General features: G+C 44.0%; 1 protein-coding gene across 1 annotated transcript in view; it reads right to left on the bottom strand.

The window, feature by feature from the left end:
• Positions 1–1,896: 1,896 nt before the first annotated feature.
• The window catches only part of JKAMP (JNK1/MAPK8 associated membrane protein), a 68,194-nt gene continuing 45,735 nt past the window's right edge, over positions 1,897–24,355 (bottom strand). The window contains exon 7 of the mRNA XM_085626097.1: positions 1,897–2,535. Within this exon, the coding sequence (XP_085482223.1) occupies positions 2,317–2,535 (219 nt within the window). The 3' untranslated portion in view covers positions 1,897–2,316. The remainder of the gene's footprint in view (positions 2,536–24,355) is intronic.

Below are 24,355 nucleotides of genomic sequence, written 5' to 3'. Positions count from 1 at the left end.
CGGATACCCTTGACAGAACAGAGGGCCGAGCTAGTAGAAGAAAATACAAGTTTGTCAAATGTTTCCATTCACTCAGATTCTCCATCAGTGAGAGTGGTGGGAAATGTGTTGGAATTAGAGCAGCTGGCAGAAACCTGCACCACTAGGCTTTCTGGAGAGTCCTTTCAAAAGGAAAGCAGGGTACCCATGAGAAGGGCGATGGCGCCTAGCAATTTGTCAGTTGACTGTATGGCCAGAAAAAGGTTTGGTTAAAGCTCTCAAAAAGGCAACCCTCTGTACCTTTTTAAAAAGAAGGAGCTCAGAGGAGGTTTACCTCTGCTTGACTTCAATTAAGGCAGTGGCTTTAAACTCCAAGGTGGGGAGCTGGAGGTCTAAGAACTTCAGCCACCTTATGCATAGCCATGGCATAGAAAGCGGATTCCTCTATGGCTGGTCTAGGAGAAGAAAAAAAAGGACCTGTCTCTGGGGAGGTATCGAGGCGACTGGCCTCCTGTAAATTCTCATACCAATTGTCATCCTGGTAGGGTTGAGAGAACTCATCACCTGGGTCACAGTCATTATCCGAATCAGTCTCAAAAAGTAAAAGCAGGTGTGTTGTCGACCCTCAAGGTAATTCAGATGAGGAAAGCAGTGCCTCAAGCGGACTCAGGCACAATGTAGATCGAGCTTAGACCGGCACGGATTCGGCATCAGAGAGAACAATTAGGGCTGCTCCTCTGGTGGTGAAGTCAGCGTTAAGGTGGCTGGGCCAGTGTAAGTCTGAGCACCGAAAGCAGAGTCAGAAATACAGCCACGGGCAATGAAGTGCTAGAAGGACCCAGCTGGTGTAGAGGATGAACCCGCCAGTGGTATCCCAGGTGGGAAGCCTCTCTGCTCCTTAGGACCCAAAGGCACCCCAGAGGGAGCTGAGAGGGATCAGAGTGAGCTGGAGTATGACCAAGTGGAGCTCTTCGATGTGATGCCACATGGCTGAGGGATGTGGAAACTCAGGTTGTGGCAGGACCAGTTGCAGGGTCGGCTTCGAAATTGGCCAACTTTGGGAGGGAGATCAAAGAAGGGTGGTGCCGCCCCCATGTTTTCTCAAGTGAAGGCAAGTGGCATGAGGTAGGGAAATCACACTTTGATTTCTTGTGTTTTTAACACCTAACTGAGGACTTGGAGCTCGACAAAGGCCGACTGTTGGAGCAGCTCCGTCGACTTCGTGAACTGGAACGGGACAGAGATCGAACCTTGGATGCACAACATACCTTGGAATGGTTCCGGCATAGAGTATTCACATGCTTGGCAACAAAGTTTCAACTAATGTTCCCTGGTGGCCTTCGGGTTAATCGATGTGAAGTCACTGGAGGCCTTGAAGTTATGGCTCGACCCCACACACCACAGGCATACCTGATGGGGCTCTGTCACAGACATTGGTTTGCGATAGTCTGTACAGGGCTTGAAACCCATCATTTTAGGGGGTTACATCCCTTGCACACTGAAGAACAAATGAGGAAAATATCGAGTTAAGTGTCCTTGAGAGGGAGCTCCGGATCTGCGTCTAGTGGCATGAAAAAAAACCTAACTGACATTAGCACGGAAAAGTGGTGCTCATATAGGCTTCTCATGTCATTTCCAGAACAGTGTCAGTGTGGTGCCACATTCTGGAGCATAAAGGTACTATTAAAAAGATCCAGAAACCAGACTTGACCCCCGAGTAATATTCAAAAGGTGAGGTTTGTACAGATAGAAGTCTCTATAGGAATCTATGCTTTGTAAGCCAAGGACGAGACTTATGGTTCTACGTTATTTCTAAATGTTTACTAATTCCTTCTGCAAACCTACATGCATTTCCCACTGAAGCGGACACTCCTGGCAAATTGAATATTTAGGTTCTCAAAAAAAAAAAAAATCAAATACAATGAAAAATATTTTTTTTAATAAACGCTGATATGAGCAGCAACAGACATTTCTGAAACAACGGTGTGTCATTTAAGCATAAATAAATTAACGGTATTTCAAATGGTGTTCAACCTGTACAAATCCAAACACATATAAATACATTTACATTACACAATAGTGTTTGACAGACTGCAGGTGGTTTTAGATGTATGCAAGTTTTTTTTCCCTCAGCTGGCTTTCGGGTACAGTTCTTTCATGCAAAAATGTTAGAATGTGGCAGAAGGGCACCGGAAGCGACAGGCAAAAAGAATACAAAATTAACTGGATAACGCAGCTGTCATATTTTCAACAAAAAATGTTATTTTGTAATGGCAAGAGAAATCATGAGTCCTCTTTCCTGGCAAGCTATCTTGTCCATGTTGGCAACCTATAGTTTTAATGTCCATTTGCTCCCTCGGAAAGTATCCTTGCAGGCTCAGTAAACTTTGCAGTAAGTAAATAAAATAATGCAGGTGTGGGTACAAGTGCTAAAAGAGGCAGGTCTCGTTCTAGCTTTTCCACTCTAGTAATAGAAATTATTCCATATGCATGCAGCAACCAGTGGCTGAAGAGGACAATAAGCCTTTTCTTCCTTACAAGCAGATCGTTGAAAGACTTGGGGGAGGGAAAAAACAAAAAAATCAAAAAGAGTTAAATTAAGTCCAGACAAAGAAAATACAACAATGCACTTTAGATAGGACAACATTAGTCTAATATATTTAAACATGTGAATGTTCCTTTATTTACAAGTTCTTTTAATAGCTGTGATTGAGTGTTTACTGGCTGCTTTTTAAAGCAGGATGCCGCATACAATAATAAAGCAATAATTATTTGTCAAACAATTGGTAAGCAGAAACATTTTTTAATGTAGATAGAACACCTAATTAAAACATTAAAGATAGTAAACAATTTCAAAGTCTTAGTACTGTCAAATGCAGGAATTTATTAGCAACATGAAAGGTGTATTTTGAATTTATGAAGCAGTACAAATGTATATCTAAGTGCATGGCAGTTGAAAGGTTGTCAAAAACAGAAGGGGTGAGTAGCAGAAGCAAACTGAAGAGGAGTTCAATTGAATGAGAGTTAGACATTATGACATTATCATTTCCAGAATGCAACTAGTCACAAGGAAATTGGAACTCAAACCTTGTGATAACAATGTTAATAAATTGGGGAGCATCCATGAAAACTGCAGGAGGGAACAACTTGGTTCCCTGGCTGATTCACATTGCCATCAGGCAACATACAGAACCTGATATTATTATTACTTTCTTTTAAATGACCCACAAATATTCACAGACGTCTATATCAAACCTGAAATAATTAATGTATCAATTTTAGAAATCTGATATTGGGGTGACCAATCCAAATAATTTCTGTGGAGAAGGGCGGACCCCTTCCATCCCCTCTTTGTTGCAATGACTCTTCTCTCAATGATCCATCAAAAGAACAGCGGCTCTTACTGCAGATATGTGCGGATAAACAATAAAAAGACTGGCTCAATGGCGGAATGCAATTGGACTGTTCAAGGGGGCAAATTTGGAAAAAATAGTTAAACAATTGTGTTGAAAACTATTGTAATATCTTAAATACAAGAATGTGATGTGCCAAGGGTTTCACAGGAACAATGGAACAAAAAAGAGACAATATAGGACATTACATTATACGACAGCATACAAAATAGATTTACGTTTCCAAAACCAAAGCAAATGACCACGTAGAAAAACTATTAAATGAAGGCAAGGCCTTGTGTCAATCAAAGTAGTCTATGTCGACCACTTTTCGACCCCCTCTATAGTATGGGCTCTTATCAGGGCCAACAGAATGTGGGGACACCTAGGAATTAAGAAAACAGAATGACTACTCCGTACTATAAGGCGTGGGTGGGGTGAGGTGAGGTTGCGTACACCCAATTGGGCACACTAAGTGTGCTTACAACAATCAATACCAGATTGTGTGCACTGCATCCAACATAAGTACTTGCAACCAATAATTGTACACTTAACTTGACATGAGTGCAACCCAGATGAGTCCCGATGAACTTGAAGATTGTGGTACAGCATAACTATTTCAAATATGATAATCACTTTTACAAACAGTGTTCAGGTACTTCAATGGGAGCCGCATTTGCTCCCAAACTGGCTAATATTTAAATTGATGACCTGGAGCACAGATGTGTACTCTCAGATACCAAGCCATACCAACCCATACCGATCCCACATAACCTGCTGGAAACAGTATATAGACAATATATTCTTAATTTGGTCTGGCCCCGACTACATCTTCCACAACTTCATTACAAATCATCCAAACACATCTCATGTCCAGGAGTTCAACACACAAACCAAGATTGCATTCCATGACCAAACAAGAGGCTGCATAAAATGGAATGGAAATGGATTGAATGCTGCAATTCCATAAACCAAGGACTTAACGCCGCCGAGGAGTGGTCCACTTACGTAGCGGAACTGAACAACTGACTTTGCCAGACTATGCCTGTCAGCGGACATTATGCTGTACCCATGTGAGGAGATTTTCCACTTGGTCTGAATGGACTATTATTGCACCTTACTGTCGGAGGTCAGTAGATTTTTTTTTAATTTCAGACTACAGCGTATAATGTAACCCTTTTTTCCCTTTCCACTAAGCATATTGATTTGAACGCTCCTGCACAGTCCACAGTTTATTGGCTGCGTAACACAACTGAACATTGTCTCAATTTCATGAAATTTCCTGCACGTTAATGTCTGCAAGCATTAGTATCTTGTTCGCTGACAACCATTATGGTCACTGTTTTTCTTCTAATTCATTTTATGATCACATTGCCTTATCGTGTTGCCTCTGCCATTCGGCTAACTCTATAGTTTATGTATTGTATTGTTGAGCATTACTGACCTTGATACATACGGTTGCTTCCTTTTACTTATGTTTTATTAGTACAAACATTCTGGCATTATAATAATTCCACATTTCATTTGTAAAGTGCAAACTTATCACCTCTAAGGCTATCCAGGCACTAGGGGGCCGTCAGGCAATTAAGTGAGCTATTGCCCAGAGCCATATGATGCTGTGCTGCCGCTGGGGATCGAACCATGAGCCCCACGCTCCGGAATCAGCCGCTCTGGCAGCTGCACCACACCTCACCTCTTGATTGGTTGCAAGTTGTAGCAATGTGCACAATCCGGTATTGATTTTTGGAAGTACACTTGCATGCTCCCCATCGGGTGTACTCAACCTCACCCACCCCACCCCCTCTGTGTTTATCCCTTCGCTGAAATTTCAGCACGCAGCTCATTCAGAGATGCATGCGCTGCAGCATACAGGTTGCCTTGACTATTCCAAGGCCATGCCTCCCCCCTTTTTGTCGTCACCTGGACACCGTAGGCTTTGGAGCACATTCACTCCAATCCTTGGTATCATCCGCTGTCAGTGTCAAAAAGAAGAATGCAGCAGCGGCTTAAAGCGGACACTGACGAAGTGGCAAGGCTGGACACGTGCAGCCCATCTTCTTGATCGCATCGGAAGATTCCTCCCGACTATGCGGTGCATGCGCAGCTCCCGTAACTGGCCGTCTCTGCTAAGGCCCCCCCATCACGGCACTTTACTCTGCCTTCCTTCCTATAAGCATTGTCCGTCTTGGTTAGCATCCTCACCTTGGAGGTAAGCATGCTCCATGTACTTAATGAGAGTTTGCCTGTATTTGTTGAGTTCCTTACAAGACTATTTATACATATTTTTGTTTTTTCACCCAGTTCCCAACCGGGGTGCCCCATGTGAGCACCCTTCCGTTTTTTGTCACTTTTGGTTGGCATGCACACTGGTTGTAATTATCCCAGATATCATCAGGTATGGTGTCAACTATTCATTATTTTGACAAGCTATTTGAATCCTGTAGTATGGAGTAGTCATTCTGTTTTCTTAATTCCTAGATGTCCCCACATTCTGTTGGTCCTGATAAGACCCCATACTACAGAGGGGGTCAAAACGTCGTCGACATAGACAAACAAACCAGATGTGAATCTATTTTGTGTGCTGTCTGTATAAATGTAATGTCCTATATGATTTCTTTTTTGTTCTGTTGTTCATGCGGGACACTGGGCATTTCATGTTTTTGTATTTAAGATAATACAATACGCACTTCCCAGCGTATACACTCCTGGGGCTACCAAACGCTCCCTGAAAGGCAGACAAATGGCCCTTGCGTTACTTGCTGGGCGACAAGTAATTCTAGCTAGATGGGGCACACCAAATGTCCCGGATCAGTTGCCGTGGTTACAGAGATTGTTGCTAACTCTAGCCATGAAGCGAATGTCTATGGTGGCAGACCATAAAGACGAGAACTACGCGGAACAGTGAACTCCGTTCATTCAGATACTATCTACTGAATTTCGGGAAGTCACCTGCCCACAATACTTACAAATCCTGCGCCGCCTTCCTTCCTGAGGGAAAGTCACCGTGGTCCACCCTTGCCACACACCTACTCTTAACCCCTACACTCGGATGGGACATACTAATCTGAGTACCATGCCGGGATCAACACAGGGCCAGGGCGGAGGAGCTGAGGGAGGGATGGGAGTGGGGGTGGTAAAAGTCTTTGAGTGGTTCTTTTTGTTGTTATTAGATATTTTCCTTTGTTTTGCAAAACGATCTCTCAATGCTGCCGGCCCCTGGGTTGTAGGCATACAGCTGTGTTTGCAACCATTACTTACCATCGCTGCCAGCCCCAGGGTTGCAGGCACACAGCGGTGTATGAGATATAGATCGATAAATAAACAGAACGGCTCCATGAGATAATACAATAAATTTCAACACGATTGACAAATTTTTCCTAATTTGCATCCTTGAATAGTAAAATTGTATTCTGCTATTGAGACTGTCCACACATATCTCAAATAAGAACCGCTGTTCTTTTGAAAAGGTTTAATGCCCTGGTTCTTAAGGAGTAGGGTTACATTGGTTTTTTGTTACATTGTGTTATACATAACAGGCCTATATTTGTAAATATAAACTTGCGGAAGACTCTTACCATTATGGTTACAGCCCTAGAGAAACATCAGGACTATCCTCGATCATGCAAAATGTATTAGTATTGGTATTAGAATGGTGTTAGTAAGGCGCAGACCGTAACTTCAAAGGAGTCTCTTGTTACTATTAGACAATTTATCACAGTTGACAGAACTGGCAATAATAGACATAAAGCAGGTAATTGTAGAGCAGCCAAGTTAACAACAATTTCCTAAATTTAAGCAAGTAGGGCTGAGTGTAGTTCGATTGGTACACATTGCTGCACACTAGAGCACCTTGGACCTTCTAGAAAACATCACCTTTAATAAGAATTTGAAGCTGGGATCTTGTAGTAGCTTTGCCAGATAGGGCATCAAAGAGATGGGGGTGATATTTTGTTGGAGCTTCCGGGTTCAGTGGCTTTCAATTAATATTAGGCAAATTATCGTCGAGGTAAGGTGATTGGGAACCACACCGGATATAACTAGGCCAAGCAGGATTATGCGGCTGAGCCAGATATCTTATAATCTTCTGAATGTGCATAGTCCTCTCCAGAGGAGGAAAGTGCATAGTCCTCTCCAGAGGAGGAAAGTGCTTCATGCAGGCCATGTCTAGCTCCACACTACACCTAGCCTGTGAAGAGCAACCTTTGCATTGGGTTTATGTAGGTCTTTTGGGCGTTGTTGGTAAAGCCCACATTGCAGAGAAGCGTCATTGTGCACTAAAGATGATCCTTAACCAGTGCCTGTGACTCTGCCTTCATAGATCCATTACTAAGTCAGTGAAGCCACCCCCAAAGCCAGAATCTTTTTGGAAATTGCCTGAACTACAAGATTGCAAAGCAATAGTCCTGGAAGTCCAGAGATGGCAACCCGTGCGACAAGATCCAGGACAGCAGAACAAGGCTTAGATACAGGAGCCTCAGAGCCACATTCTCCTTGGGGACCAAAGTAGTAAAGGAATACAAATGTGGTGCCCCTTTCTTTCAGAGGCAGCACCTCTATTGCCCCTTTCTTCAGCAGGTCAAGAACCTTCAAACTGAGGTGAATACCAGAGAGTATGTTCTGTCTGAGGTAGGACAGTTGGGGAGGCACATGAAGAGGAAGGTGCAACTTATACAGATGAACTGGATGACAGTCATGATCAACTACGTATTGGTGGAAAAGTGAGAAGCTATCCCAGTGGAAATGGAGAAACCAAAGAGGCTTTGATGCAGTAGACCCAACAGAAGTGACTGGATTGTCTGTTGCTGTTGGAGGTCTACTTTTTAGAAACAAATTATAATTATTATGAACACATACTCCTGACTACATACAAAGGCCGGCAGATCTTGGAACACCTAAACTCCCTGTAAACTAATAACCCCCTCGCCTCCCTCCCTAACCTTGTAGCACTTACATTTTTCTTTTAGTACAAACTCCGAGGACTGTTCTCTTGTACAAGTAGTTCCTAGGAGATGTAGAAATGCTCGACACATTCAATTCATGAATGTGGCTCCATGTTTCCGAACTCCTCCATTTACAAGGGTTCCCACCGTTTGTGTCAACAGTTGCAATATCTCAAAATATTTGGCATGTTAGGTCTCTAAACTCTGTGGAGAGTAGTGATAAACAAGGGCCCCAGCTATTTTTTTACCTATCTTTTCCCTTTTCATTTCCTGCCATGGTCATTTTCTCGCTTTATTGTCTGCCCCATAATTTGTGTAGCCATATCACAGTGAAGCTCCATACTGCGAGTTTAACCAGTTTTGCTGCGCCCAGGAGAACTGTCACAATCTTTCCCCTAGGAGACCTAAGTGACTAAGAGTCTATCTGCCACCCCTAGGGCTATATATGCAGGAAGCCTCAGCACTTGCGAGTCAAACATGGAGTCTTTGTCATCTAGTACTTCTCTCCAGTATTTTGAGAGTTTGGGACAGTACCATAGTAAATGGAGTAGCATGCCTGTTCTCCTGAATCCCCGCCAACACTCCCTAGATCTTGTGCCGTCCCATGCATGAAGTCCTTTTGGGGCGTAATACCAATATGAGGCGATCTTTATACGAGTTTCTTTAATGGCTGCACTGGTTGAGAGTTTAGCCCCAAAGTACACAGAAACCCATTACTGTGCAGTTAGTGTGCATCTCAGCTCTGCCTTTCATCTTTCTTGCCCTGAGGATGTTTCTACAGTATTTACTCCATAGCAATTTAAATATTGGAAAAGTATGTGTTGGTCGCGAGATTTGGTCAAAAACTATTACTAAAATGGGAGCACTAGTTGACTTGCCACTTTCTGCATGGGGATTGGGGTTTTGGTTATAGAGTATCTAATTTGAAGATATTTATGGTATTCTCTAACCGGAATATCGCAATTTGCTGAAGCGACTGGATACCGTCATGGACATAAAAATCCCCTATTCGCTGACAGTCTAATAACTTAGCCTCATACACCCTGATGCCCTCCAAGACTCCACATGCAGAGGTGACATTTGACCGCGTCTCTGCCAAAGTTGAGAAAAAAAATGTTTGTGAAGCACAGAGAGAGCGGGCGAGCTCTGGATCCGATCGATAAATCAAAGAAAACAAGACCTGACATCTGCCTGCAGGTTGGAGCCTTTTATGCATCTATGGCATGTCTGCTCGTTGGATTAGCAGCCACAGGTCCAGTCTAACAGGAGCAATAGTCTAAAGGCAAGAAATCTTTAGGAAGATGTATCCATCAGAAATTGGAAAAGCATTAGGAACCTAAATGCTTCCACGAACAGATACAGTCTCAAGCTTTTCCTCTATAAATGCGGTTACTTCACAGGCCCAAAAATATCGCTTTATTCACTGAAAAAGCATGACGCCCATCAAAACAGAGGTCTGAATCGATCCTTTAGACATGACATGCTAGACAGGCCTGCTAGACATTAACTGCCTAAGCCTGCAAAAAGAGTTAGCAGAAATTATTGTGGAAATGGGCAAGCTAGCGATTAATAACAATGTATTTGTCACTGAATCTTGAAAGGTGAAAATCTGTATTGTTCTGCCTACACAAACAACAGCATTTAACTTAGAACTAATTGTCTATCTGGTACCAAGTCTTGGAATTGTTGATTGGTATATGTACAGAATAAAAATATGGCTTTTTTATCTTCTTTTCCCATACCTACTATAACTTTTCAACAAAACGGCAAATCTGACAGAGTTCTGTCCTGTCATTTGAGGATCACAACAATATAGGGAGCACTGAACACAGATGAACCATAGCATATGTAGGTACATATCTGGAACAAACTTTAAAGAGGTTATGGAAAGCAAGGTCTGGGGTGGCCCAATTTTATTTTCCAGGTTATGGCCATCGTGATTTTTTTTGTTCACACATTTTTGCTGTAGTCGCCAGCATTTCAATGGCCAAACAGAAACCTTTGTTAAAATCTATACAGAATCTGACAGGCTGCCAGTGTTGAGAGATAAACCTGAAGACTGATATCCAGATGTGACCAGTGCTGGCTTACATCTTGCGTAAAGCATGAGTTGCCCACTCTGTGAAGTTTCACTGCCACAAAATTTTGTTGTATCATGAGGTCTCTTCTCTGACTCTCCAAAGGTGCAGAACCTTCCACCCTATCAGAGTTTCTTAGGAGCAAAGGACTCTCATACAGCTGGGGCCACCCAATCCACCTCATATTCTACTGGGACACTACCTTACACCAGCTCAAAACATTAGCGGAGGTTTGCAACTCAAGAACATCCCAGATGATGCTAGGGGATGACATCGCCATGAGCCAACAAGTCGCCTGAAGGGTACCCACATCAATGGCATCGAACCACAAGGTCCCCTACAGGCCTTCGCCCAGATCATGCAACAATTACCCTAGAGAAATGTTTAATTAAACTTAAACTGTCCACAATCTGTTCTTGACAGCCTGGTGGGAGATACAGATTGCCTAGAGATGGGCTAAATGTTGCCCACCGCAAGACATTGACTCTAGGATCCATAACACTTTACAGAGGTCTGCATCCTGAGTTGCCTGTGGCAGGGGGACAGAGTTCCTAAACTCACAGGCACCAGTTGCAGATCGCCACGACCCTCGTTCCAGGGGCCATTCAAGGGCCCAACAGAAAATTTGACAGTATTTACTGGACAAGTTTTATGTTTATTTGTTCTTTTTTTGGTTTGGAGTTCACAAAGGATTGATGTTCGTGCTGCTATGGGAATCCGCACAGGTACTCAGGTCCTACCCCGCTTTAATGAACCACAGCATTCACTAGCTCCAAGCATGAACCATAAGTCGCAAGCCCATGCCCAGAAGTAGAGACTAGCACTTACCCACTTCAACCCCCGCATATGCTACCTGAATATTTTATCCCTTAATGTTTGAGGAAATATGAATTTTTATGATCAATTGTGTCCCCTATCTTAGACCCCAACGGCTCCATGTATATGCTACAAGTACATGTATGTTCCCTCCACTTCAAGCCATGAAGACGCAAATACATATGCGTCCAACGTCAACATGTCCTCTTTCAGATCCGCCATGAATGGGTCGAATATTCCGTTCCTAAGTATGCCTTGCCACCGTCTTTATATGGTATACTTTTCACGTTTCTCAGTTCTGGCAAGGTAGGCCCTGAATTCTGCCATCGAGCTTTTCCTGCCTTCTGCCTCTGAATGCTCCAGCCTGGACCTGCATCTGTATCCATGACCTTCGTCTTACTTCCTGCGCGGCTAACGGTGCCTGGCCCGGCCTGTTGCCTGCCAAGACTGTATTCAGCCTTCAAGTTATCTGCTCCACTCCTCGAGAAATGCATTCCTGTCTAGTAGTTTAGGTAAACATCCTTCCAGCTACAGAGCAAAGGGCCCGGCCTTACTGTCTCCGTGCAAGTAATTCATGGCTTTTGTTGCCATGGTAGGCCCATGCCCCCTCGCATCTCATGTAGACACATAGACGCTTATACACGCACTAGAAGTCAGTATAGGATAGCCTCTGCCTGAGAGACCTTCCCTTCCAGATAATACAGTTCCTTAAACACAAGATATTAGATACGATTTAGGATTAGGTTGTTCTGACATCCCAGACTTCTGTCTCCTCATGTAGGGCTAAATGTCAAGTCCCCTTCACCCTCCAGTTACACGTCAAACACACGTCATGCTACTGCGCGCACATCTCTGCCATGTATTTCTGCTGACTTAGCAGGATTCTTTTATGGATCCACCCACCTGTGTCATCATCATAATGACGTTTCTAAGTACACGCCTATTGTAACGCCTTGATTCATTACGTATGTGTATTCTTATCTCTCTTCTCAACTGTCACGCCTTCTGCATATGTCTTTACTGTAATGCATTGACTATATATATGACAACCTGTCAATAAAGTATTGCTCTATCCCTTCCCGAACCTTAGTGGTGACGGAATACGATTGCCTGGTTCGAACCAATTCCTTTGTAAGGAATAAACCCATTTTTAGACCTCAAATGCCACGGATTCTGCCTCTTATTTTTACTGAGTTATTCTTATTTAATTTTACCGCATAAATTAAGTCTAGGTAATTAAATTTACCACATAATTGGCGCCCGAATAGGGACTCCTCCCACACCCCACGCGCCGGAGGTGCGTTGCAGACCCGGTCTCCTGCCACAGCCGGACGGACAACTACGCGTACCCGCAGGATTTCCTGTACCTCCCTCAGGCCAACGGAGGTGACTGAGGCTGCGATCAACACCCAGACGAGGCGGTGAGGAGTGCGGAGGATCCCGACCAGAGCCTAGCTGAGAGAGCAAGATCCGAGGTATACAGAGGCCCACCAGATTCCGAAGTTCCGAAGTAACTAAGTCACGAGTCGAGTCCAGTCCAGGTTGGTCTAGTCCAGACCAGACTTTCCGAGGCCTTCTGTTCCGTTCCGTGCTTCCCGGTGAGTACCGTTGCTGGGGACGCATCTAGACGTGCGCATTGGTTTGTGCCGGTCAAGACGGGTTTGGGTACACAGACCTGGTCTGCACTGTTTCAGCAGTGTATGTGTACTGTTTAGCAGTATATCTAGTATTATGCAGTTAACTAGTTCTATTCTAATTATTATTGTTCGTTCTAAAATGTTTTAATATGTTTTAAATGTCGTGGTATGAGTGATTGTTCGACCTTCATTATTGTGTTTATTGTATTAATTGTGTTCAAGTCCGAGTAAAAACCAAGTAGCAAGGTTCAAGATGCCGTTATTCTCGAAATTAAGACAGATAAAAACTAGGAAAGGGATACTCGAGGAAGCCGTTCCCATTCCACCTAGGGACACTCCAGGGTACTTTATGTACCATAAGCATGGCCTAGATGCCGTATTATATCTCGAATTATGGGTAGACTACACCAAGGATTTAGCAGAGAATCAGAGATGGCCCACTACTGGGACATGGGATGCAGATTGCATCATGAGAGTAGAAGAAGCATTATGGAAAAAGAAAGCCAGACAGTCACAGAAAGATGCCATTGAATTATGGCGTAAAGAATCGCATAGACGCACAGAGAAAGCGCTCAGAAAAGAAGAGAGAAGTAGGGAGGATTCAGACAAAGCCCGAGAAAATGTATTAATTGAGGAAGGTATCCGAGCAAAAGCCGAACAAGTAGACAGACAACGAAACACTCTTATGAATGGTATGTATCCTCTTCTGGCCGAGGGTTTACCTAAGGCCACCCTGGAAGTACCGAAAGATCTGCCACCTCCATTGCTTCCGACTAAATTGCACCCCAAGACTGCAAAGGACATTTTCCTTTCTTCCTATTTAGACGATGTAGCCCCCGAATATGTTAACCCTCCACCGCCACGCACACCGCCTGCTAATGGCGCTCGACCCCGAGAAAATCTGTCCCCACTTCCGCAGCAACATACTCCTCCGTCCGTTCAAAACCTTCCGCCCGTTCCTTCACTTCTCCCTGCATCTATTCTTCCTACCTTACACCCAACGAATCCTTTTGGACCTAGCACCTCAGGAGGTGCGACAGGAAGTTTTCATACGCCGCCATCAGTGCGTCGATTGACTTATAGGGATTTAGCACACCAACGTACACCGCAAACAGCGAATTATGACATACTTAAAGAGCCTCTTACAGATTGTAGATATGATCCAGTACCAGGTAAAGACGACAGAATGATGCTATCATCAGTACGTCTACGACGAGTTGCGAACTATTTAATGATACTACCAGGAATGATTGGTCATCTAGACAAAATATATCACTTTGTCCAAACAGGGCAAGGTCCTGAAAGTATTGGCGAGGCCATGGCATACCAGAAAGTGGACACGCAGAAACTGTTGTTACGCTTCTTCATAAACTGCCTGATAAGACACAGAGATAGGCCAGGTGTAGATGCGGAAGAAATGAGAGCCCTTAACAAATGGGGCCAGAATATAGCAGACGGAAAACATGATAAACAGAATAGTATAGAAAGTATGTATCGAAGGATCAGGAAAAAAGTAGAACACATATGTGAAAAAGAACAGCCTGAAAGAGAAACAGATGCAGATAAAACCGAGTCCTCAGGGGATGAGGAACAACTAGAAATAACAGGACAATTACAATTACCAGCTAGAGAGACGATAGCTTATGTAGGAAAAGGAAGATCCTTCAATAATCCAATACGTCCGATACGTCCAGAAAGTAAGAGAATTTTTCAAGCAGCCATGTCAAACCCAAAGACCCCCGAACACTTATTTCAGGCTACTGATAAAATACTTCAAGAACGAATGGGGTACCATGTACTCGATTCTATGGATGAACAAGAATTAGCCAGGTCAGCAGTACAATGGGCTGACAGTTCTGATAAATATAGTGATGATGCGCTAGTACATACGTTTTTGAATCTTTCACCAGACGAACCGCGATTAGCTGGTATATACATGATACAACATCTCCTCATATTATATAAAGGCCAACACTCCGATCCTGGTCCCCTTCCTGATATACTGATAGAACTACTCATGAATAAATGGAGAGGTCTAGGTACAGATCTAATTAAAATAATTCTAGAACATCGACACAGATATAGTGCCTTTCTGTGTCCAGAACACGATCCAGCTCCCTCCATGGAAAGAAAGACGTATTACATAGACAGACAGAATCCCTTACGCGAAGTGCACCCAGTTAGAAATGATGATAATACTTTTAGACGCGTGTTCGTGTACACGCCTATAACTAAAATAGAACTATTGGAAATGAAAAAAGTAGTGCCCAGCCATGACAGAGATCCAGCAGGTTTTCACCGTGAAATAAAAGACATGCTACTCATGGGTGATTATACCTATCCTGACATTATGAAAATATTGAAAGTATTATTGCCTGCCGGTATTTACGAGAAACTCAAAGAAAAAGAGTGGGAGGTGGGAGAGCAAAAGATTGATTGGACAGCATTAGAAAACGAAGAAAATACCCGAACTGCAGGCCTAGGGCTTGGAGACAAAACTAAAGCGTTACCAGGATTATTAGTACAAGTGTTGCCACGTTTATTAACTACGAAAAAAGAAGACTGGGGAGCAATCTCAGCTTGCAAACAGAAACCCGATGAAGACACTAGTGATTTTTATTCCCGATTTGAAAAATGTTTTGGTATTAATAGCGGTCTGAAAGCAAGTAGCGATTCATATCCACATCTTTTTGTAACGAAACTAGTCGAAAATTCCTTGTCTCAGGTTAAGAATAGAGTATTGAAAGTAGAGAGCTCTTGGCAAGCTAATACCCCATCACAAATGTTACAGATGTTACAGTACCACCAGAATAGAATTAGGGAAGAACACGAACAAAGACGTATGAAAGACACGAAAATGAAAATGCTCGTCGCCCAGTCAGTTCCAGCTGACAGTCATAAAAAGGGTGCGACACAGTTCAGTAATTCAGCAGTTCCTGTTAAAGGGACATGCAACTATTGTAAACAGCCAGGTCATTATATAAACGATTGTGCAGTTCTGAAACATAATATCTCTACGGGTAAAACCAAGGAGAGACCGCGTCCACCTAGACAGGATCAGATCCAACAACAAGTACCTCAGAATGTACAGCCTATGCAAGCTGCACAACAGACCGTAGCGGTACCACAGCCACAGCCTAGTGCCGCAACACAAAACACGACACAACAGATGTACCAGTATGCACAAAATGACTATCCAGATTATCAGCGATACACATGAAACAGCCTAGAGAGGGAAGTTGGCTTACCCCTTATAGAGGTACCTGTAGATCAAGAGGGTCCTTATGTACATAGTCAAGTATTAGGGAAAGACAGAAAGTTTTTAATTGATACAGGGGCAAGCAGAACAACTATAAGTCACGACGAGGTTCCAGGGGCACCCCTCTCAGGCTCACAGAATATTTCCCTTGGATTTTCAGGAAAACCTATTGTTAATGAAGTATCGCAACCTCTGCCTCTTGCAGTTGGTCCATTGACACGGACTACAGATTTATTGCTTACAAAATCATGCCCAGAAAACTTGTTAGGTATAAAGACACTAAAAGCTCTGGGAGCTGTAATATGTTGTTCCCCGGAGGGGGTACGACTATTTTTGCGTGACTTTAAAGGTCACTATGTCTTTAGAGACATGGATCACCGGTTACAGAATGTCCCTGCACATTTATGGGCACAAGGCCCCACTGACGTAGGTTGTATGCATATTACACCATATCGGGTCACACTCAAAGCAGGAGTGGTATTACCACGAATCCGACAATACAAGTTACCTCCAGATGCTGTAGTGGCTTTGCTGCAAATCATTGACGAGCTCATTGCACAAGGAGTGGTTGTGGAAACGGACTCCAATGTGTGTAATTCTCCTATTATTCCAATTCTTAAACGAACTGATCCAAAAGCACCCCCAGTGTATCGATTATTGATCTGCGCGAATTGAATAAATGCATTGTACCACAATATCCCGTGGTTCCAGATATCTCTTCACTATTGACAGCTATTGATTCAGAAGCAACGTTCTTTACTGTAATTGACCTCAAAAACGCCTTCTTTAGCGTCCCAATTGATCCGGAAAGCCAATATTTGTTCGGATTTAGTTTAAATGGACGAAGCTTCAAATTTGCACGCGCACCTCAAGGATTCACAGAAAGCCCCAGCATCTATAGCCAAGCACTGAAAAGACAACTTGACAGTATCCACATGCCTGTTAACACTGCCCTGCTTCAGTATGTCGATGATCTGCTGATCACCGCCCGAAGCGAACCCGAATGTGAAAAAGCATCACTGACGGTTTTACATTTTCTGGCCGACAAGGGGCACAAGGTGTCCCCTTCGAAGCTGCAATTTTGTGTTCAGCAAGTTGTGTACCTTGGGCACTTGCTGTCCAAGGGGGGGAGACAGCTCACACCTGATCGCATCCAGTTAATTATAAACATGCCACCACCCAAGACACAAAAGGAGGTGCGGGCCTTCATAGGTCTCACTTCATACTGTAGACAATGGATTCCCCAATATGCATTTCTAGTAAAGCCACTCATTCGGTTGACAACCCAGGAGGCAGCGACTTCGACTGTCCTCCCTTGGACCCAGGCACATACACAAGCTTTTGAAGACTTAAAGAAAGCCTTATGTCAAGCACCTGTTTTAGCGACACCATGTTACAGTAAGCCTTTTACACTCTTTGTTACAGAACGCGAAGGTACTGCCTTGTCAGTACTCACTCAGGAACAAGCAGGTTCACACAAGCCGTGTGCTTACTTTTCTAGCACATTAGATCCAGTAGCTCAGGCTCTGCCTACATGCCTGAAATCAGTCGCAGCAACAGCTTTAGCAATCAGACAAAGCGATTCCATAGTATTAGGACATCAATTGACAGTGCAAGTTCCACATTCCGTGGAAGTTCTTTTAAACAGAACTCAGACTCAGCATTTGACTATAGCACGACTGACAGGTTACGAATTAACATTATTTCAGCCACACATAGAAATCAGACGCTGTAGTACATTAAATCCTGCCACACTTTTGCCATTAAGTGGAACAGACCCATTGGCACATGATTGTATTGAAGTCATTACTATTACGACGAAACCCAGACAAGACTTGACAGACATTCCATTACCAGATCCAGACCTGACACTTTATGTGGATGGTTCATGCATGAGAACAAGTACAGGAGAATTAGTGGCCGCTTACGCAGTCACGACAGACACCGAAGTTATTGAAACAAATTGTATTGACACATTGTCAGCTCAAGCAGCAGAGCTCATCGCTCTGACACAAGCCTGTATTCAAGCCAAAAATAAAAGAGTCAACATATACACAGATTCACGTTATGCATTCGGAGTTGTACACGACTTCGGAGTCCTTTGGCGAGAGAGAGGTTATTTGACTTCTCACGGTGCCAACATTCAACACGGTCCCCTTATTCAAGCTCTGTTAGATGCAATACATCTGCCTACTTCGATATCTATCATGAAGTGCAAGGCTCATACAAAAGTCACCGATATCATTTCCCAGGGTAACGACCTAGCAGATCGAACGGCTAAGCAAACAGCACAGAATCGGACCCATGCAACTGACTTGACAAAGCCAATAGTTCAGACGTCGACACACTGCATGACAGTTAAGGATCCCGCCCTTGATGTAATCGACATACAGACACATGCTACGCCAGAGGAAATCAAGAAATGGACTGAACTAGGAGGGATCCAAACAGATCAGGGATGGATGACGAAGGGAAAATCTACATGGTTTCTCCCTGACTCAATGGTTCAAGTTATCATTAATACAATACATAGTCCAGCACATCTAGGAGAGAAAGCTATGTTAGACAGTATTCAAAACATTTGGGTTGATAAACACTTACGAGCTGCAGCCAAACAGAAAGTCCGTACTTGCATGATTTGTTGTCAGTTCAACCCAGGTAAAGGCGTACCTGTAGAGCAAGGTGGATTTCAACCTCCTGATCACCCTTTTGAAGTCCTCCAGATGGATTATATCCAGATGGAACGATGTCGAGGATTCAAATATGTCCTCGTAGTTGTATGCGCTCTTTCCCGTTGGACAGAAGCATATCCAGTCTCAGATTACACTGCCCCGACCACTGCCAAGCAGCTGGTTCGTGAATTCTTCCCACGGTATGGTTTGCCCCGTATCGTGTATTCAGATAACGGCCAACCGTTCTCATCCGAGCTAATGAAACACATTTCACTCCTGTTAGGTTATCAATGGAAATTCCACTGTGTCCGGCATCCCGAGGCAGCAGGTCTCGTGGAACGTCATAACCAGACTCTGAAAATTCGACTCTCTAAAATCTGTAGAGAGAAAGGCGTCGACTGGATAGTAGCCTTACCAGTTGCACTATTTTACATGAGAATGATAGCACATTCTCGAACAGGGCTATCCCCGTACGAGGTGGTCTTCGGTAGGCCACCAAATATGTGGGGGACGCCTATACCTCGTAAAATCACTGATGTTGATTGTAATATGCTGACAGATTACCTTGCTTCCTTGATGTCTGCACTACAATCTTGCCGTTCACAGGTAGCTGCAGCCTTTCCTGACAATACCGAGGTGAAGCCCCATGAAGTGGTTCCCGGAGATTTTGTCTTCATAAGAAATTTCGACAGGAGGAGCCCGCTGGAGCCTCGCTGGCAAACGCCGAAATTGGTACTTCTGACCACGAGGACAGCAGTGAAGGTTGAGGGTCTCAAGGGTTGGCTACACTCGAGCCATATCAAGAAATTTCATGGACTACCTTCTGATTTGAACTCTCAGCCCTGCCCCCCTCCACAGACTGATTCAAAACTTCCCCTGGTCGAGAACACTGCTTCCCAAAACTATAAACTGAAACTAAGGTCTAGCAAGTCAGACAATTTGATTGTTTAAGTCCTCTCCTAGGTGAATCGGTTAAATTAGTCTCTGACATGTATCCTCTAGACCGAAATCGAGAGAGAGATAGACAAAAACAGCTCAAAAAACGCGCATATTGTAAATTACTTCATAGTCACTGTATAGTGACATTGTTGATTATGTTTTTTCTAAATCTTCTGATTATTGCTGCAAGTATACTGTTGCACATATACTATCCTATTTTCAAGCGTGCTCATTCTGCTTACAATGTTACTGCCGAACATTCCTTTAGCGAATTACCTTCACATGAGTTGCCTTATAGACTTGCGCTGCGCAACAACACATTCATTAATATGTTACATCACTCCCATCAAGCCAACAACGCTACAAATTGTTGGATATGTGGCCGACTCCCTCCCTATCAGAAATACAAGGGAGTTCTGCCTCTCTTTCCTTATCCATTCACACACAATGGTTCCTGTGGTGCATGGTTTAGTTTGATTAATTCTTTAGATTCAAATACCGTAGTTTACCAGAGCAACTGGGTATGGGGAAACCTGAACTTAGTTTTGCTTAAAGCCTGCTACCCTAACAAGGAGGGACTTCCCAAAAGGACAGGAACTGATCTAGAAAACGAAGTATATGGATTAGGTAACTTTACACTTAACCTCATGATTCTGAATGTTGAATCCGAAGCCGCATCAGTCTTGCCTGCTATGTCCGTATTACCAGTCAAAGGTGAATTATGTGTAAGAAAGAATGGTTCAGTACACCTGGGTCATAGTAAATGTACTACTGTGATCGAATTCAGTGATAAAGGCAAGTCTACATTTAGAGCTTCTCGTCATTCCTACTTCATTTGTGGTCATACCGCATATATACGCTTACCTCTAGATTGGGATGGTACCTGTTACATTGCATTCCTTCTGCCACCTGTTTTCCTAGCCCCTCCTGATTATCATAGAAATACCCATCTAGTACACAATAGACCCCAGAGAGATCTCCCGATTGTCGACTACACTGAAACAGCATGGGAACAATATACAGACTTCAATAAAGGTCTCTTTCCCTACATAGGTGTTGTCTCTAATAGTAAACTGATACGCAGATTATCCAGAACCCTTGAAGCAGTAGTGAATGAAACTACCTCTGCCCTAGGCAACTTAACAGAGGAGCAGTCTGCGATGCGGATTGTTGTTCTCCAAAATCGTCTTGTCCTTGACGTCATCCTGGCCGATAGGGGCGGAGCCTGTAGAGTCATCGGATCAAGTTGCTGTGTTTTCATTCCAGAAAACGCGCCATCCGTATATAAAGCCATAACTCGTCTTCATAAGATTGCAAGCCAGATACATCAGAATCCAGGCACCTGGACGTGGTCCGGTTGGTTCTGGAGCATGTTGTCAGCCTGGGGATGGAAAGTCCTATCCTTCCTAGGTATTGCCCTTCTCATAGTATTCAGTTGCTGCCTGTGTCTACAATGTGGACCAGCGATTTGCGGCCTGTGTGCCACATCATGTATTCCACATTCAAGTTCTCGTTCAAAATCCCGGAAGAAGAAAGAAGAGCAAATGATGTTACATGAACAGATTGATGGATTCCTGAGGATCGATATTTCATGAAGGGTCCGTAGGGGACAAGGAGGGAATGAGGAAATATGAATTTTTATGATCAATTGTGTCCCCTATCTTAGACCCCAACGGCTCCATGTATATGCTACAAGTACATGTATGTTCCCTCCACTTCAAGCCATGAAGACGCAAATACATATGCGTCCAACGTCAACATGTCCTCTTTCAGATCCGCCATGAATGGGTCGAATATTCCGTTCCTAAGTATGCCTTGCCACCGTCTTTATATGGTATACTTTTCACGTTTCTCAGTCCTGGCAAGGTAGGCCCTGAATTCTGCCATCGAGCTTTTCCTGCCTTCTGCCTCTGAATGCTCCAGCCTGGACCTGCATCTGTATCCATGACCTTCGTCTTACTTCCTGCGCGGCTAACGGTGCCTGGCCCGGCCTGTTGCCTGCCAAGACTGTATTCAGCCTTCAAGTTATCTGCTCCACTCCTCGAGAAATGCATTCCTGTCTAGTAGTTTAGGTAAACATCCTTCCAGCTACAGAGCAAAGGGCCCGGCCTTACTGTCTCCGTGCAAGTAATTCATGGCTTTTGTTGCCATGGTAGGCCCATGCCCCCTCGCATCTCATGTAGACACATAGACGCTTATACACGCACTAGAAGTCAGTATAGGATAGCCTCTGCCTGAGAGACCTTCCCTTCCAGATAATACAGTTCCTTAAACACAAGATATTAGATACGATTTAGGATTAGGTTGTTCTGACATCCCAGACTTCTGTCTCCTCATGTAGGGCTAAATGTCAAGTCCCCTTCACCCTCCAGTTACACGTCAAACACACGTCATGCTACTGCGCGCACATCTCTGCCATGTATTTCTGCTGACTTAGCAGGATTCTTTTATGGATCCACCCACCTGTGTCATCATCATAATGACGTTTCTAAGTACACGCATATTGTAACGCCTTGATTCATTACGTATGTGTATTCTTATCTCTCTTCTCAACTGTCACGCCTTCTGCATATGTCTTTACTGTAATGCATTGACTATATATATGACAACCTGTCAATAAAGTATTGCTCTATCCCTTCCCGAACCTTAGTGGTGACGGAATACGATTGCCTGGTTCGAACCAATTCCTTTGTAAGGAATAAACCCATTTTTAGACCTCAAATGCCACGGATTCTGCCTCTTATTTTTACTGAGTTATTCTTATTTAATTTTACCGCATAAATTAAGTCTAGGTAATTAAATTTACCACATGTTTGAGAGCTCAATAACCTGTTCAAGGGGAAAGTGGGATGTCCTACCGAGAACACAATAGGGGTGGGGGGGGGGGGGGGGGGGTAAGATCTACCTCCTTTAGGAGATGCATCAGGTGTCCCAAGACTACCATAGCTTAAAATTCCACCAATGTCCGCACCTACATTTTTCTTCCAACCCAGCAGACAGAAGGGGTGGCCATCCTTTTCTCCCGATCCTTTAGAGGGACAACGTAGCTGAAATATAGGAAAGCTACTTGCAAACCACGTACAAATAGGTGGGGGTGGGGTACTCATTCCCACAAGCACCTCTATCTAAGCCCAGAGTGCCAATCAGGAGTGATGTCTAAAAAAAGCTCTATTGGCGACCCAAGAATCACCAGACCAGGCTGTTCTGATTGGAGGTATCTTAGTTAGGTGATGAGTAATGAACTAAACCGGTCCGGTCAGCGCTATGGACAGACAGGAGCCCTCATGGAGGGAAGCTTGAAGTGGCTGCAGGAGGTGAGGGTTCAGGACTTATGCAGAAAGGCCTTCCACGCACCCCTGGCCATAAAACCGATGTGTAGGAAGCTGGCTCTGTGTATACTATAGCAAAGTGAAGTATAGTGCGCACAGAGTCCAGTGGATTCCCAAAGGTAGGCAGAGGTAAAGTTAGATAGCACCTCACGCTCTATTTGTGGTAGTGTGGTCGAGCAGTAAGGCAGTATCAGAGGACAGTGTTAAGCATTTGTTGTACACACTCAGTCAACAAATGAATTCACACACTCAAAGACTGAACTTCAGACCAATTGTTTTTGTATAAAAATATTCTTTTAGTAATTTTATTTTCTAGAACCAAGCAAGCCCAGCACAGGTAAGCAATAAATACTTTACAGTAGTAATGCAGTTTGTAAACAGTTTGAATTGTAATTGTATATGCACTTTGTTTTGACTTACAGTATGGTTGCAGAGAAATGCAATACTTTGTAAATACAGTACATAGACTTGAATGGACTTTTCAGTAAAATAACAGGCAAGTTACTTTTTAGATTACTTTTCCTACTCAGAGTAGTATACCTGGATACTACTCTGGGACATTTCCTGTAAACCGTTAAGTAAAATCGTTTTTGTTAAATAGTACAATTTTAAAGAATGTATTTAGGTTCTCAAACTCCAAACATTTCCAAGATAAACAGTCAATGTTATCCTATGGAGGAAAATCGTGATATCGGGTTTGAGGTAATTATTTGGTAGCGGGAGTTGAGGTTCTGGGGGTAGACTCAGGGTTCCCCCATCATCAAGGATTCACTCTCCTTACACCCTCAGCGGCATTAGGGCGGCCGGGTGCAGAGTGCTGATGGCCAATGTTATCCAAGGGGGCCTCCGGTTGGTGCCTGCTGACGAGCAGGCCACAAGGTTGTGGGAACCAAGCTCCTGGTGTTAGGCTCAGGGCAAAAGGAGATCCGGTTTAGCACCAAAAGTGCACCCTCAGCGGCGCAGGGGCGGCTGGGTGCAGGGTGTTGGTTTGGCGTAGGATGCCCAGTTGTCTTCAATGGGGATTTTCGGTTTTGGTTTTCAGCTGCAGGCTCGGTCCAGGAAGACTTCCAGGAGTAACCCGCAGCTGGGCAGGTAAGTTGAAGGGCTCAGGGATGTAGGTGCATCTCGGGTTCTCTTCTCCAGGGCGCAGGGCGGCTGGATGCAGGGGTGTCTTTTGAGGTTGGATTTCACCTTACTGGGCCACTCGCGGTTGGGGGGGGGGGGGGGGGGGGCAGTGGTGGTTCCAGGTGTCGGGTTTCTTTTTCCTCAGCAGGCTCTGAGTCTTTCTTTGGGGTTTCTTCTAAACAGAGCTGC

This window comes from Triturus cristatus, chromosome 9, assembly GCF_964204655.1.
Source record: "Triturus cristatus chromosome 9, aTriCri1.1, whole genome shotgun sequence".
Classification (NCBI taxonomy): domain Eukaryota; kingdom Metazoa; phylum Chordata; class Amphibia; order Caudata; family Salamandridae; genus Triturus; species Triturus cristatus.
This window is presented reverse-complemented; position numbering and strand designations above follow the sequence as displayed.